At 44.2% G+C, this 17,362-nt stretch overlaps 1 protein-coding gene across 1 annotated transcript in view; it reads left to right on the forward strand.

The window, feature by feature from the left end:
* PKHD1 (PKHD1 ciliary IPT domain containing fibrocystin/polyductin) overlaps nucleotides 1-17,362 on the forward strand; it is a 980,909-nt gene that overhangs the window by 681,639 nt on the left and 281,908 nt on the right. Inside the window, exon 52 of the mRNA XM_030198735.1 lies at nucleotides 3,075-3,212. Coding sequence (XP_030054595.1) covers nucleotides 3,075-3,212 — 138 coding nt within the window. The remainder of the gene's footprint in view (nucleotides 1-3,074; nucleotides 3,213-17,362) is intronic.

Consider the following 17,362-nt stretch of genomic DNA (forward strand, 5'->3'; position numbering starts at 1 on the left):
TGCTTAGTAAAAGATTTCGGCATGTGGGATTATAGAATAGCACCCAGGAAGATGTACACACAAATATTTTAATAATGCCTTTTAGCTGCAATAATTGATTGTTAGCATCAATGTATTGTAATTAATTAGCTTGTGAGCCAATTAGTTTGCATGCACATCTTCGACTGGCACCTAAATTTGGTCACCCAGATTTGGGCGCCATATATAGAATTCAGGGGTTAGTATTCAACTTGTGATATACCTGTAAATTATGAGCTAAAAATGGGAACATAAGAATAGCCCTTCTAGGTCAAACCAATGTTCCATCTAGCCCAGTATCTGCTTCTAACAGTGGCTAATCCAGGTCACAAGTGCCTGGCAGAAACCCAATTAGTTGTAACATTCCATAGAGGTTCTTTTAGATCATCTTTATATTCTCATTTTCTTAATACATGAGTCATTCTAAGGCAGGTGCCTTTAAATGAATAGATATGCCATTTCTTAGAGTTTAACAATGGACTTTGTTCCTCATTTTGCATACCATATTAAGGATGATTCTGTCAGAAAGTCCATTTTCTAAATAAGAGTAGCTCTTTGCCTAGCAGCATCAAAAGGACAGTATTTAGCATTTTGTTTGTACTGAAATCAAATCTACTAGATCTCCTGCAGTGGGTGGGAGACTTGTGCCCCTGGTTTTTATTGACTAAACTTCTGCTGGCCGAGAACAATCCTTTGCCAAGCCTGAGAGGAGGGAAAGGAGTTCCCTTCTGCAAGTAGCTGAGAACAGCACTGCCTCTTTTTCAAGATCTTACCTCTGCCCTCCCCGCCCGCCAGACCACCCAGTGCAGTGAGAGGAGATGGAGCCTTTCCCACGGTGTACCGTACCGAGATCGCCGATAGCGGTCATGCTTCCCGGCTCTGCCTCCTCGCCCGCCCTTCAGCTCCTCGAACGACAGAGGGGTGAGGGGAGCCCGTGCCCAGCGAAGCGGCTCCAAGGGCATGGGAACCATGAAGTAGTGAGGACGCGGGGATCGCTGAAACCACCAAGGCTCAGCCGACAATGCCGCAAATAGAGCGATCGGGGTGGCTGTGGCGGCGAGAGGGGCAGGAACAGTGCAGCGGAAGCAACCAGGAGACAGGCTCTGAGGAGCCCGGAGCAGGTCTACAATGGCAGTCGAGACTGCTACCTCTCCTCGAGCTCCTACCTCCAATCACGGACACAGCTCTTGGGAATGCAGAGTCTCTGTGCCCCGCTTTGATCACCAGACTGTGAGTAGACTGCCTAATGTTGTCTCGGGATGCCAAGACTTTGCAGCTGACTAGGTCTGAAGGGCCTGAAAGCAAAAACCAAAGTAGAGACTGAGTGATTATGGGGGGAGCAGAGGACACTTTCAGCGTGCCTTTGAAGGAGCCTTCTGCACTGCATATGATTAGGCCAAGGATGTTTGGGTTTGTGAGGAGAGCGGATTTGTGTGGATTGGTCAAACTGTAAGGATAAATTGAACTTATGGCTTTGACTGAATCAGCCTGACATTGACTGATCTGCATGCAAGTGAGATTTTAGCTTGAGAAGCAAGACTGCTGAAATGTACATGACTCTGCGTGTGAAGTCTAAAACCAGTATTCAAGCGCTAGTATTCCTGCCTAACACATTGCAAAGAGCTATTAAGCGAAGTACCCTACCATTGTCTCCCAAATACCTTCCCTGACCAAGAACAACCTCTCCTTCTGTTCCAACTGGCCAGCAAGCAAAGACAGCCAGCCACACCTCCCTGTTAACTACCTTGAAAATGCCTGTAGTCCCCCCTCCCTCTGCCTCCCTTCTGTCTCCAAACAAACCTAGAAGCAGTAGCCGGAGAATCTCTGGGCTAAGAGGGTGTGAAGCATTAATTGCTGTGAGATAGATCAAAAAAGGACCCTGACTCAGAGCTACTCTCCTCCTTCCAGCTCCCTTGCTCTTTAACTTATCACTGAAACCAGTCCCAATACCGATCCCTGCAAATGAAAGGCTAGCTAAATATACACATAAGATCAGACCACCAGATTCCACACCTAAGAACAAAGTCCTATCACGCATCCAATCATCAGAACACTGTCTTACTACCTACAGGGAATAGAAACCAAAATGAATACCCCCAAACTACTCCTAATAACCTACTCCTTAACACTGAGGGAGGGAGGGTCTGGAACTCGGAGGGAGGGGGTCTGGAACTTGGAGGGGGGGGGGTCTGGAACTCCGAGGAAGGAGGGAGGGAGGGATTGGGGCCTTGAACTCTGAGGAGAGGGGGGCGAGGAGAGGGGGAGAAATGCACCACCTGTAAAAAAAAAAAAATTAAGCACCCCTAATCATTTTAAAAAGTTGGTTCCTATGCACAGTAGTAATACAGATGGAGAAATAAAAGCCTAAATCTGGCTTGAGAACCTCATCTTTCACCTTCCTATGTCATTGGTATCTACACGCACCATGAAAGGCAGCTTCTCCCCAGAATTATGTAAACTCCTTTCTAGGTGACGTGAAGTCCACCACCTTTGCACCAGGTAGGCGGGTTATTAAATGATTCTTATGTCCATCACCACCCAGATCTCTCTGTCCCTAATGATCAAATAACCAATTACAATTGTAATCCTAACTCTTCCATTCTGGGCACACACCCATAAAGTGACATCCTCAGTATGAAAGGATACTGCAGCATCTAAAGGATAGTTCCTGGCTACAGAGATCACTTTCTACCACACAAAAGTGGTGCTCTCCTGCTAGGTGGTCTTCATGCTCCAAGGCAACCTAGGGGCCAACAAGAGTCAGGTGTGCAGTTATACTGGCAACAAGCAGGAGTAAGTAATTCATACAATATCTTGTATGTGTCCATGTGATTAGGTATTTATATGCAGGTCTGTAGTTGGAGTAGAGAATGCCAGTGGACCATTTAAAGAAACTCTTCCTTCTACACCTCATAATATCTTTATTTTGACTGCAACAAACATATTTTTTATTCTTGACAAATTTCAGTGAATTGAGACCCATGCATTGTTCTATTATTTCAATCATTTCTGTCCATTTGTATCCGTGAATGAAAATACTGCTGTTTCCTTCCTAGACAAGACAGTCGTGGTAGATGTTTTTCTTCCTCCACTCAGAGGTTTGTACGTGTTGGGAGTTCTCGAATTTCCAGTCAATGCCAGTAACATCCTAAGCGCTGCATGCATTGTGGTGGCAGGAGGTGAACTGAAAATTGGTAAGTGGAATAGATTAGTTGCATTATCAATCTATTTATTCTTTAATATGAAATCTGGATAATTTTAACAACCTCTGAATGATATTTCCTATCACAATATTTGTATATGATAGTTTAATTATATCAAAAGGAAAAGATATAGACAATAAAGAATGTAATTACATTATATTTTGGGGAATATTGATTGATATCCAATTTGAAAATATTCCAGTCTTGTTTGAATTCTGATCTTCTTCTTCCAATAGACCCAAAAGAACTTATTCCAATTAGTTTTACTTCACATTCAGAACTAGTGACTAGATTTATTATTATCACTCATGGCTTGGGGGAAGAAAGGAATGTAAAGAGGAATGATTTCAGTTTATTTATATGCAATCACAAAAGAGAGGGTAAAACAGCATACAACATAAACAAGAAAAAGCAACACTGGGCTTTTTCTTGTTTATATTCAGTTTATTTATGACATATATATCCCACCTTATCCCAGCAACCTGAGTTCAATGTGGCCAACAATACAGTGAAATCATATCATACAGAACACAAAGTGAACATACTACTAGAATAAAATATGTGGAGGGGCATTTTCGATATTACGTCTAAGTCCGACTTTGGACGTTTTGCAAAAAAACATCCAAAATCTGAATAGGAAAGAAGGTCATTTAAAAAAAAAAAGAAAAATGTCTGAAAATAAGGAACAGCTATTGTCCCATTAACAGTAGCTGGAGAAGGTGACAGAGTTTCAGGAAGATTGGGGAGTCCTGGCTGCAAGCGGGGTTCAGGGCAGGAAGGTGCCCCCTCAAGGCCGGAGTGTAGCCCTCTGAGGTGCACTCATGGCAGGAGGACAGTCAGAAAGATTTGTGTTTGGTGATGTGGAGAGAATTGGGGAAGGAGTAATAAGGTCTTAGTTAAACAACTGGCGTCCAGAATAGGCATGGACAGTGGTGCCTGTAATATGTGAATAGCCTTGTAAATACCCCTTAAGAAGGACAATGGTAGAAGGGCTCTCTCAAAGGAGCAATGTGAGTTTGGAGCTAATTTATTTGAGCGTTAACAATTCACTGGTTGAAGATAAATTGTTGCACCTGCTTGTTGCAGAAAGTTTAATAAAATTGAGTTACTGTTTAAGCCACCGAATACAGTGTGGTTCCTGGATTGAGGAGTGAAATCCTGTAAGACAAAGGTTCTCCCAAACCCCCAGATCGCTATTCAAGACCATTTACCCCCCACCCCCAGCTCGACTGCAGACTGGCTGCACAAGTGAGTGGGGTGAGAGTGGCCTGAATGTGCAGTGACTATATATTAGGGGCTCGGGACCAGAACTAGATCTGGGTGATATGTGGGCTACACATATTTACAGCATCACCAGTCCTCCAACACTTATCCTTTCTGATAGAACAATCCAAGGCTGTAGTTGTAGCATTTTCTACAGCAAGTTGTGCCACTGGGCTTTATCCAGCTGCCAGACCCACTCAGGATCAGACCTCCCTGTCTGTCCTTCCTTCAGAGGGGCACTTCAACAAGCTTCTGCCTCTGGTACCGAACAGGCTCTTACCTGTTTTGCATCCGGGCTGGATTAACCCTTTCTACCCACCCAGAACACTCCAATTAATGCTTTGTTGGAGGTTTTCCAGTTAATGTTTTGTTGGCAAAAACCTCCTCTTTATTCAGCCTTAGGTTATTGGGCCTATCCAGAACACCCCCTCTCCTCACCTGATGAGGGTGAAGGCATCCAAAGACCATGTGCTCACTAATTCCATCACCTTCCAACTCCACCCCAACTATGACACCTACTGTCAGTTATCCTTCACTAATCCTCCCTCTGGGCTAGGCTCTTCCCCTCCCACTCATGCTGTTTGTTATTCCAGGCATAAGCTCTTGAGCCCAGGCTGAGACCTAGTATAGGATTTTGGCCAAGGCTTAGGGTGGACCGAACAGGCCCTACGCACCACCCCAGCCACCAAACCCACAACAGCCAACAGGCACCACCAGAAAGTGGGAGATAGAGAATTCAGGCGGGCCTCACAGCTGATCGGGAACCCACTCACACAGAAACCAAGCAAGCAGACCTCACGGCCGACCGGGAATCGAGTCACACTCTGGGAAGGGAGAAAGAACAACAACAAGGGTTCCACATGGAACTGGGCCACAAGCAGCACACACAGTGCAGAGTAGGGTCACAAAGGAAAGGGTGAGAGGCAGAAGCCTCTAAAGGTATTCAAGGCTGTACCACAGGCGAACAAGAATACAGGAAGCCCCAGAAGGAAACACTCTAGGCTTATACAACACAGCCCTCAAGGAAACAGGAAACCAACTATAGGAATACACTCTAGGCTAAACCATTCAGCACACAAGTGAACTAGGCTGTACCTACAGCATACACACAATACAGGGAAAGGAGAAGCCACTCATAGGAACACTCTAAGCTGTACCTTACAGCACTCAGGGAAAATGGGAAGGAAAACCACCTATAGGAATACACTCGAGGCTGAACCAATCAGCACACAAGGGAACTAGGCTGTACCTACAGCATACAATGATACAGGGAACACACTAGACTGAATATACAGCATACAAAGGGAAAGGGAGAACTACCTAAGGAATAAACAAAGCTGGCCCCACAACCCCCAAGGGAAAAGGGGAACTGCTAAAGGAAAAAAAACAGGGCAGAGCTACTCAGCAGATAAAGATAGAGGAAGTTGCCTTGACACACAAAGACCAGAAAAGGAACGCTGCTCCCCGTACACAGGAGACAGCTACATCAAACAAAGAGAATTAAAACAAATAAACAAGAGCAAAATACAATGACAGGGGGAGGTAGAACCACAGGGGGCAGAGCAGAAGCTCAGCACAACAAAGGGAACACCGAGGGAGAGAAAGTTAAACAAACTGAAATGACTCAAGGCACAAGTTTACCCCAGACAGCACTACGTTAGAGAGGGAGAAAGCAAACCAGGTGTGGGGAGTGAGGCAATCAGGCTCATGCTGGGACAACCCAGCACACACACAGAATAAGCAAGCACGAGGAGAAAGACTAAACTCCAACGTGAACACAAGCGACTAAGCGCAGACTGGCTTCAGCAAGCAATCAAAGCAATCAATGCCAAAGCAATGATTGCAGGGGAAAGGCAGGCTTAAATGGATCAGGCTTCTGACGTCTGCTGGCTCAGCCCCTGACAAGTCAATCAGCAGTGAGTCTCAAACATTCCTCTACCTATCCAGCAGAATCATAACTCTGTTCTCCCTTCCCCCAGTAAATCAGGAGAGTTCTACAGCAGTTTAGTAACACCCGGAGGAAATTTCCAATTCAGTTTACCAGGGGATTACATACATACATGAAAATATAAGGTGATACTTTTCATTGAACTAATAGGGACCTTTTTAACAGTGTTAAATACTTAATTCTGGCACAGAGCCATGTGATAGGGCTTTGCAGTATTTTCAGAATTAACACGATGTAAAGCAGTTTTTGTGTCAGGGGTGTGGGATGAGTGGTGAATGGGCCTGGAAGTTAATGCAGGACCACTTACCACCTCCTAAATAGGAGGCACTAAGTGCTTTCTTGTTAATCGGGAGTGTGCATTATTATGTGCAAATCTGAATGTTAATGCATGATTTGTAATAAAAACTAGTGGTAATCGGTGTTGTAATACATTTGTAGCTACTTTGCAGTAAAAACCTGCATTAAGCAGTGATAATTATTAATGTTACCACGTTTTAGTAAAAGGGCCCCTTTATACATGTTAATGCCCATTTTTAAAATATGGGCATTCACTTTTATTGAATATTTTATAAGACTCTGTTGAATGCAGAACTTTTTGTAAAATACATATAAGAGCATTCGCAAATACATTTTTTTCCAACACTAACGCTATACCAAAGGCTGTATGAGTGATGTGACAGCACAAGATGCAAATATGGAGGTCCAAAATTTCCCCCATCCACCATCTTCTCTCACTAGTGATGGCAAAGAGGGCAAGGCGGGGCGGCAATGGGTGTGTCACACAGAGTACAATTATAGAACCGCATAGTTCACTATGGTCTACATACAATGGAAGGATCAATTAAAAATTACAAATGGAAAAAAAAAGAGCAGTATCACTTACATATGGAAGTAGTGATTTTACCCCTTCCACGTATATTTACCACAAATTATACATATAGGACCAGATTCTATATAAGGTGCCTAAAATATTCACGTGGTTAATATTTCCACCCAAGCATATTCTATAAGCGGCACCTAGATTTAGGCACGGTATATAGAATATGCTTAGTTGATATCCCAGCGCCTGGTCAAATAGGAGCTCATCTATAAAGGAAAGTAGACACCTACTTTCCCTTATAGAATACTAGCGTAACCAGGTACATATGTGAATGTGCAGTTAGACACAAGCACTTACACCAGCTGGTATAAATTCACACACCTAGATCCTGAGGTACATATGCAACTTTCAGTATTTTATAATTTACATAAATAACGCTGCATCCCACCCATGGTCATCTAAGATTTCACGCGAAACAGAGGGGTAGTGAGACCAGCAGGAAACCTTCAGAAACAACAGGGCGACTGAGAAATGGAAGAAAACACTTTAATGATAGTTACATGCAGTTTTGCTCCTAATATACAGCATTGTACTTGCAATTATTTTGATAGTTTGTTTATTATTACAATGGATCCGATGTCTCCGCACACTCATTTTCAAAAAAGTGTTTTATTTTACTGTTATAAATGTTTTCATATTATAAATGTTTTCATTGGTATATATTATTATTACATTTGTACCCCACGCTTTCCCACACAATGCAGGCTCAATGCGGCTTACATAGTAATTTAAAATACAAAGTTAATAGAATTTTAATAAAACAGTAGTAAAACAATATAAAGTTGGGCATAGTAGTAGTGTATGATAAGTTGAGCTAGATAATATATGACTAGGATAAAAGAGGGAAGACATGATAGGATAGTGTAATTTGGTATATATGTTTTCATAGTATCATTTTACATGTTTTAATACCTTTTTTGTGTATAATTTTTAAATAAATATAAACATTATTAATGCAAGACCTGTGCTTCTTATTATTATAATTAATTTCTGTATGTATATAAAGTTTTTAAAATTGTGAATATACCTCTTTGATATCACTGATTTTTATATGCCTTTTCATATACCTTTTGTATAATCATTTAAGATTTCCATCATACAGTCTTCTACATTCAGTTTGAAAAACAAATGTTCCTCTACGTGTCTACATAACTTTCTATATATTTTGTATCATTTAATGTTACACACACACTTTCCTGGTCTGTCCTGGTTTTTTTTGTCTTTTGTTTTTTTGTTACTCACTTCCTTATTTTACACTTCTTTCTTTATTTTCAATAACTTTATTTTTGCACATATCTCTTTTAGATGCAACCTCACTCCAGCGTTATGTCTACACATCACTCATACTTCCATACACACGTCATCCATGATGTATGTTTTTTCTTTTATATTCTCCTTCCTTCTTAGCCACGGCTTATATAGTGTATCCTGTTTTGCAGCTATCGCGCAATACTCGGTTTTCATCGATGCTAAATACTGAGCGTCTTTTTTAAGGTAATACTTTTCTTTGAGCAGGGACTGTCTTTCTTCTGTGTTTGTACAGCGCTGCGTACACTTTGTAGCGCTCTAGAAATGTTAAATAGTAGTAGTAGTAGTAGTAATTGCACCTTTCTTTTTCCTTCACTACTTACGGAGCACTACCAAAATACATTTTTTTAGAAACAGTCACTCGAGTTCTTCTCTCAATTTGTTTCACCACTCAACTTCGCAGTACCTATGCATGTTGATTATTCATGATGCACCTTATTTCCCGGTTCACTGTGCCTTTATCATTATATATATTTTTTCATATATATATATTTTTTTATATATTTTTTTTCTGCAAATTTTTACATCAGTTCACCATATATCCGTTTGATCAACACTTTCCCTTTTAACAATTTTATGTTCATACAGTAAGAATTTTTGTATCTGCCCTTTTATACGCATTTCACGATGCAGGGTTCAGTCTACCCATTTTGTACAAATTCCAGTGTTTTAGCAGTATGTATTCCTGCACCCCCCCATTTTTAACAACCTTTTTAAAATGTATTTCACAATGCAGTATCTACCTTTCTTTTATAGACACCAGCGATTTATATTACCAAGTTCGTTTATTCACAGTAGACATATTTTCAGCACAAAGGTATGTCTCTTGTATATACGTCCTCTTTAATATATGACTTCATCATCATTTTTTAATTTTTTAATTTCTTAATTTTTATTTTCAGTTTTATGTTTATTCTGTTGTTATATACAGTACCTCTCTTCAGTATATGGTTCTTTCCTTGTTTTAACAAAAAGCAACTCCGCTCAATTATATGAAATAATAGCTCAAAAAATAGCGGAAAAAAGCAATAAATAGTGGAATATGAATATTAATCATGGAGGGGGAGAGGACCTCAGACTCGTGCCACTTTCTGATCAATGAGATCATAACAATATAGTCACGTTAATGTAATCACTGGCCCTCTAACACCAACCTCCTCCTGAATGTTTCATACATGCGCTTCTAGCAACCAATGCCTATAAATATCATATGTCACAGCTGAATAACAAAAACCACAGTTACTTAGCTTGTTTGCTGCTTTAATTGGAAAAGGTACAGCGAAGGGCGACGAAAATGATAGTGGGGATGGGACGACTTTCCTATGAAGAGAGGCTGAGAAGGCTAGGGCTTTTCAGCTTGGAGAAGAGACGGCTGAGGGGAGATATGATAGAAGTGTATAAAATAATGAGTGGAATGGATCGGGTGGATGTGAAGCGACTGTTCACGCTATCCAAAAATACTAGGACTAGAGGGCATGAGTTGAAGCTACAGTGTGGTAAATTTAAAACGAATCGGAGAAAATTTTTCTTCACCCAACGTGTAATTAGACTCTGGAATTCGTTGCCGGAGAACGTGGTACGGGCGGTTAGCTTGACGGAGTTTAAAAAGGGGTTAGATAGATTCCTAAAGGACAAGTCCATAGACCGCTATTAAATGGACTTGGAAAAATTCCGCATTTTTAGGTATAACTTGTCTGGAATGTTTTTACGTTTGGGGAGCGTGCCAGGTGCCCTTGACCTGGATTGGCCACTGTCGGTGACAGGATGCTGGGCTAGATGGACCTTTGGTCTTTCCCAGTATGGCACTACTTATGTACTTATGTACTTATGTACTTAATTACGGGCCTCCACAATGGTCCCGTTTCGCCAACTGGGGCTTCATCAGGGAAAGAGAACCCAGCAACATCCAACTGTGATATAAACCTAAAAGCAAACATAAACAACATCCACTTGTTCATAAATCTCACCAATTTATCTTTCCTTGTATTATACATATTTCCTTGGTATTAATATATATTTGATGATCATATACATATGTTTTTGGTTTCATGTGTGGCAGCCTTTTACCATGAATGATATTTTATTCTTTTTAGAATATATACATATACCATGTGTTATCTCTTTGCACACGATTATATTTATCTTTCTTTAAAACATTTTTTTGTATCCACATATGCTTTGGTATTATATTATATTATATATATTTTACATTTTGTCTATATAATATATGTGTGTATGTATATGATTTTTTATTGTTTATGTTTTATTACTTGTTTTATTTATTTAGGCCCCTGAAGCAGGCATCTAGCTGAATCACGGTGCCGTGTCAAAGGGCACTATCATGAAAGTGTTTTCTTCCATTACTCAGTCATCCTGTTGTTTCTGAAGGTTTCCTGCTGGTCTCACTACTCCTCCTCTGTTTCGCTTCTCTACACGTAGTGGATCACAGTCCTCCGCTCCTGCGGTTCCTTCACCATCCAAGATTTCACACATCTATCTATCTAACGTCATCTATGCACTATTAAAGATATGCATTTAGTTAGTGAATAGCGCATAGCCAGAATATCGGCACTTACACATGTTTGTGCACACATATGCACATATACATCAGTATTCTGGCCCTATCTGGGGCAATTTATAAATAGGTGCTTCGTTTTACGCATTCTGATGCTGCACCCAGATATCATTATGGAATACTAGCATAACCAGTGGTGTGCTGGAGCCGGCTCGCTCCGGCTCGCAAGAGCCGCTTGTTAAATTTTGGCAGCTCTTGCGAGCCGGTTGTTGTTCGGGGCGAGCCGGCTCCATTGCAGGAGGTAAGCATGGCAGGAGAGCACCATGCTTACCTCCCCTCCCGCTCCCAAACATGCCCAGCGATTGCCCTTCGCCCCCACCGTCCCCTCCCGCTCCCATCCATCTTTTTTAAATACCTCCTCACCGTTGAAGCACCGCATTAAAGCCCTGCTGCTGCTGCCCAAGCTTTTCCTCCGTTTGCTGTAGTTCTTCGCGTGAACTTCGTGCCCTTAGTCTCGCCTTCTGACGTATGACGTCATACGTCAGAAGGCGGGACTAAGGGCACAAAGTTCACGCGAAGAACTACAGCAAACGGAGGAAAAGCTTGGGCTGCAGCAATAGGGCTTTAATGCGGCACTTCAACGGCGAGGAGGTATTTAAAAAAGATGGATGGGAGCGGGAGGGGACGGTGGGGCGAAGGGCAATCGCTGGGCATGTTTGGGAGCGGGAGGGGAGGGCAGGGGAGGGAGGAGAATCACTGGACATGAGATGGGAGCGGGAGGGGAGGGCAGGGGAGGGAGGAAAAACATTGGACATGGATGGGAGCAGGAGGGGAGGGCAGGGGAGGGAGGAAAATCGCTGGACTTGAGATGGGAGCGGGAGGGAAGGGCAGGGGAGGGAGGAGAATCGCTGGACATGGATGGGGGCAGGGGAGGGAGGAGAATTGCTGGACATGGATGGGAGCAGGAGGGAAGGGCAGGGGAGGGAGGAGAATCACTGCACATGGATGGGAGCGGGAGGGAAGGGCAGGGGAGGGAGGAGAATCGCTGGACATGGATGGAAGCGGGAGGGAAGGGCAGGGGAGGGAGGAGAATTGCTGGACATGGATGGCAGCGGGAGGGAAGGGCAGGGGAGGGAGGAGAATTGATGGGTATGGATGGATAGAGGAGGACAGGGGAGAGAGGAGAGTTTCAGGACATGGATGGAGGGGAGGGAAGGGAGAGAGAAGAAATGCTGGACATGGAGGGAAGATAGAGGAAGGAGATTAGATGAGGGAAAAGGAAGTGAGGAGAGAAACTGCACATGGATGGAGAAAATAGGCAGAAGCTGGATCCACTGTACAGTCAAGTGTGCGGAGGACCAGAAATGAAGAAGAAAGGAGGAAAGAAAAGAAATAAATGGAAAGGAAGCCCTGGAAACGGAGTCAAGGGAACAGATAGAGAGCAGCAGAATCAGATACTGGGCCAGCATGATCAGAGAAACAAAGTCACCAGACAACAAAGGTAGAAAAAAATAATTTTATTTTCATTATAGTGTTTGGAATATGTCCACTTTGAGAATCAGGTGCTGAACATTAAAAGTTTATATTTATTTACTTATTTATGGCAGCTTATCCCATATTAAACATGAATTAGATTGGAACCTGGGATCATTTAATTTTTTTTTTCCTGGAGAGAGTAATGCATTGCCCCCCCCCCGGCTATAGCCAGCTGTGCAATTTTGGGGGGGGGCGCAGAGGTGGATGGGGGGGCACAGAAGTGGATTGGGGGGGGTGCAGTGGTGGACGGGGGGCGCCGAGGTGGACCGGGGAGAGAGCCTGTTGTTAAAATTTTACCAACACACCACTGAGCGTAACCCTACTACTACTACTACTACTATTTAGCATTTCTATAGCACTGCAAGGCGTACGCAGTGCTGCACAAACATAGAAGAAAGACAGTCCCTGCTCAAAGAGCTTACAATCTAATAGAAAAAAAAAGTAAGCAAATCAAATCAATTAATGTGTACAGGAAGGAGGAGAGGAGGGTAGGTGGAGGTGAGTGGTTACGAGTCAAAAGCAATGTTAAATAGGTGGGCTTTCAGTCTAGATTTAAAGGTGGCCAAGGATGGAGCAAGACGTAGGGGCTCAGACATTTATTCCAGTCGTAGGGTGCAGCAAGACAGAAGGCGCGAAGTCTGGAGTTGGCAGTAGTGGAGAAGGGAACAGATAAGAAGGATTTATCCATGGAGCGGAGTGCACGGGAAGGGGTGTAGGGAAGGACGAGTGTGGAGAGATACTGGGGAGCAGCAGAGTGAGTACATTTATAGGTTAATAGAAGAAGTTTGAACAGGATGCGAAAACTGATAGGGAGCCAGTGAAGTGACTTGAGGAGAGGGGTAGTACGAGTAAAGTGACCCTGGCGGAAGACGAGATGGGCAGCAGAGTTTTCAACCGATTGGAGAGGAGAGAGGTGACTAAGTGGGAGGCCAGCAAGAAGCAGATTGCAGTAGTCTAAACGAGAGGTGACAAGGGTGTGGATAAGGGTTTTGGTAGAGTGCTCATAAAGAAAGGGGCGGATTTTACGGATGTTGTAAAGAAAGAAACGGCAGGTCTTGGCGGTCTGCTGGATATGAGCAGAGAAGGAGAGAGAAGAGTCAAAGATAACCCCAAGGTTTTGAGCTGAGGAGACAGGGAGAATGAGAGAGCCTTCAACAGAAATAGAAAACGGGGGGAGTGGGGAGGTGGGTTTGGGGGGAAAAATGAGAAGCTCGGTTTTGGTCATGTTTAATTTCAGGTGGCGTTGAGATATCCAGACAGCAATGTCAGACAAGCACGCTGAAACTTTGGTTTGGATGCAAGGTGCGATATCAGAGGGTAGAAAGGTAGATTTGGGAGTCATCAGCATAGAGATGGTAGGAAAAGCCATGGGATGAGATTAATGAACCAAGTGAAGAAGTGTAGATAGAAAAGAGGAGGGGACCAAGAACAGAACCCTGAGGTACGCCGACAGGCAGAGGGATAGAAGTAGAAGAGGATCCACCAGAGTGAACACTGAAGGTACGGAGGGAGAGGTAGGAAGAGAACCAGGAAAGGACAGAGCCCTGGAATCCAAGTGAGGACAGGGTATCGAGGAGTATGCTGTGATTGACAGTGTCAAAAGCAGTGGAAAGATCAAGAAGAATGAGGATGGAATAGAGACCTCTGGATTTAGCCAGTAATAGGTCATTGGAGACTTTAGTAAGCGCAGTTTCGGTTGAGTGGAGAGGGCGAAAACCAGATTGTAGTGGGTAAAGAATAGCATGTGAGGAAAGAAAATCAAGACAGCGGTGGTGAACAGCATGCTCAAGTAATTTGGAGAGAAAAGGGAGGAGGGAGATGGGTTGGTAATTAGAGGGACAAGTAGGGTCGAGTGAAGGCTTCTTAAGGAGAGGTGTGACCACAGCATGTTTAAAGGCAGAAGGGACAGTTGCAGTGGAAAGTGAGAGGTTGAGAATGTGACAGATAAAAGGAATAAGAGCAGGTGAGATGGCATTAAGAAGATGGGTGGGAATGGGATCAGAGGAACAGGTGGTACATTTTGAGGAAGAAAGGAGAAGTGTAGTTTCCTCTATAGTAACTTCAGGAAAGGAGGAAAGGGAATGAGGGGAAGGAGAGAGAGGGGAACGGACTAGTGGAGGGAGAGGTGGCGAGGTAGAGAATTCAAGGTTTATCTTTTGAACCTTGTCGTGAAAGAATTCAGCAAGGGTCTGAGGAGATAATGAAGGGGGAGTTGGGGGAGGGGGCACCTTCAGGAGAGAGTTCAATGTGGTGAAGAGAAGTCGAGGGTTAGAGCCAAGAGAGTTGGTCAGTTGGATATAATAATTCTGTTTGGCGCGTAAAAGAGCAGATTGGAAGGAGGTCAGCATGAACTTAAAGTGTAAGAAATCAGCAAGGGCCTGAAATTTCCGCCAGAGGCATTCGGCGGAGTGAGTACAGGAACGTAGGTAGCGGATATTAGAAGTCAGCCAAGGTTGGGGTTTTGTACGCCTTATAGGGTGGGTCATCAAAGGTGCAAGAGTGTCTAAGGCAGAGGATAGAGTATTGTTGTAAGAAGAAACAGCCTCGTTGACAGACGTGGATGGTGCCACAGTAGAGAGGAGGTTAGAAACATGGGAGGATAGAGATGAAGGGTCATTATCGTGAAGATTCCTAGATAAATTAGATAAGATAGGACGGGACTGGGAGGGAGGAGATTTAAGTGTGAAAGTTATAAGATGGTGATCAGAGAGGGGAAGATCAGAGGCAAGGAAACTAGAGGGTGAACAGTTGGAGGAGAAGATGAGATCAAGACAGTGACCATTTTGATGAGTGAGGGAGGTTTAGCATAGTTGGAGATTAAAGGAGGATGTTAAAGCGAGTAACTTGGAAATATAAGAGTTGGAAGGATTATTAGCAGGAATATTAAAGTCACCAAGGATGAGAGAGGGGGAGGAAGGATCATGGAAGAAGGCAAGCCAGGCATCAAAGTCACTGAGAAAGGATGAAAGGGACTTATCAGGGGGACGATAAATGACCGCTATTCGAAGAGGCAGAGGAGAGAAAAAGCGGATGGAGTGGACTTCAAAGGAGGAAAAACAGTGAGATAGAGGTGGAAGAAGGGGTTGAAATCTGGAGGAGGGAGAGAGAAGTAATCCAACACCACCCCCGCGACCAGCAGAGCGAGGAGTATGTGAAAAAAGATAACCGCCATGGCAGAGGGCTGCGACTGAAGCTTGGTGCAGCTAAAATTACATGAGCTGTAGATCTGGTGGAACTGTGGGTGTCTAAATGTGACAAGAGCATGCATAACTGATATTATTCTGTAAGTTAAAAGCATAGCTGACAACACCGCCCATGCCTCTCCCGTTCTCCACTCATGTGAACACCTTTCATTTATGCACTATGCCACTTGTAAGTGCCCTTACAGAATAGCATTTGGTCATTTTGCTTTCACTTATTGTGAAATGTCGCCATTCTGTACATGCGTGCATGCACATGGCACATAAATGTGAGCACGTGTTATAGAATTGGCCTTAATGGAGGTAATTCTCAAAAGGTCACCTAAAGTTAGGCACCAGGATGATACGTTATCTACTATAATAAAAAGCACCTCCAAAGTTCTGAAGCTGACTCCGTGGCTTCAGTGAAGGGTTTGTAAGGTTCGTAAGTGTGTCACATCTCTCTCTGCCCCGCCCTCGTGTCAAAACGTGATGATGTCGAGGGCAGGTAATCAGAAGGCAAGACTGAGGGAATGAACTCAAAGGCTAGAGACGGCCAGGGCTTTCAATAACGCCGCCGCTTCGACAGAGCTAATCAGAGGACAGAGGACAATCACTAAGTGGCTGGAGGGGAGGCAGAGGACAGAGGACAATCGCAGGATGGCTGGAGGGAGGCAGGGGACAGAGGACAATTGCTGGGTGGCTGGAGGGGGGCAGGGGAGAGAGCGGAATCGCTGGGTGGCTGGAGGGGGCAGGGGAGAGAGGAGAATCGCTGGGTGGCTGGGGGGGGCAGGGGAGACAGGAGAATAGCTGGGTGGCTGGAGGGGGGCAGGGGAGAGAGGAGAATCGCTGGGTGGCTGGAGGGGGGCAGGGGAGAGAGGACAATCACACACACTCTCTCTCACACAGACAAACTCCCACCCAGTCTCACTCTCTCTCTGTCACACACACACACACATTCACATGGTGCTGCCAACCACGCAGAGGGGGGGAGAGGCAGGAGGTCCTGAGACCACAGGGGATGGGAGGGGAACGCAGAGGTGGGGAGGGGGAGGGGGTCCTGAGACCTGAGAGGGGGGATCCTGAGACCAGAGGGGGGGCCTCATACCAGAGGGGGAGGGGAGAGGGGATCCTGAGACCACAGAGGGAGGGGGGGAGGTATCTCTGTCACACACACTCTCTCTCACACACACACTCTCACAATCAGTGTCTTTCTCTCTCTCATTCTTACACAGTCTCACACACTCAATGTGTCTCACACTGTATCACATTCACTATGTGTTACACAGTCACTCTCACACACTCTTGGTCTCACACACACTCTCGGTCTCATACATTCTCTCGGTCTCACAGAGAGTCTGTGTATTGCACACATACTCTCTCACACTCTGTCTCACACACACTCTCTCTCTCTCACACACACAGTGTATCTGTGTGAAACACTCTCTCTCACACTCACTGTCTCACATACGCACTCGCACACACTCTCATTCAAACACACACACTCTCATT

The sequence above is a fragment of the Microcaecilia unicolor genome, chromosome 3 (genome assembly GCF_901765095.1).
Source record: "Microcaecilia unicolor chromosome 3, aMicUni1.1, whole genome shotgun sequence".
In the NCBI taxonomy this organism is placed as follows: domain Eukaryota; kingdom Metazoa; phylum Chordata; class Amphibia; order Gymnophiona; family Siphonopidae; genus Microcaecilia; species Microcaecilia unicolor.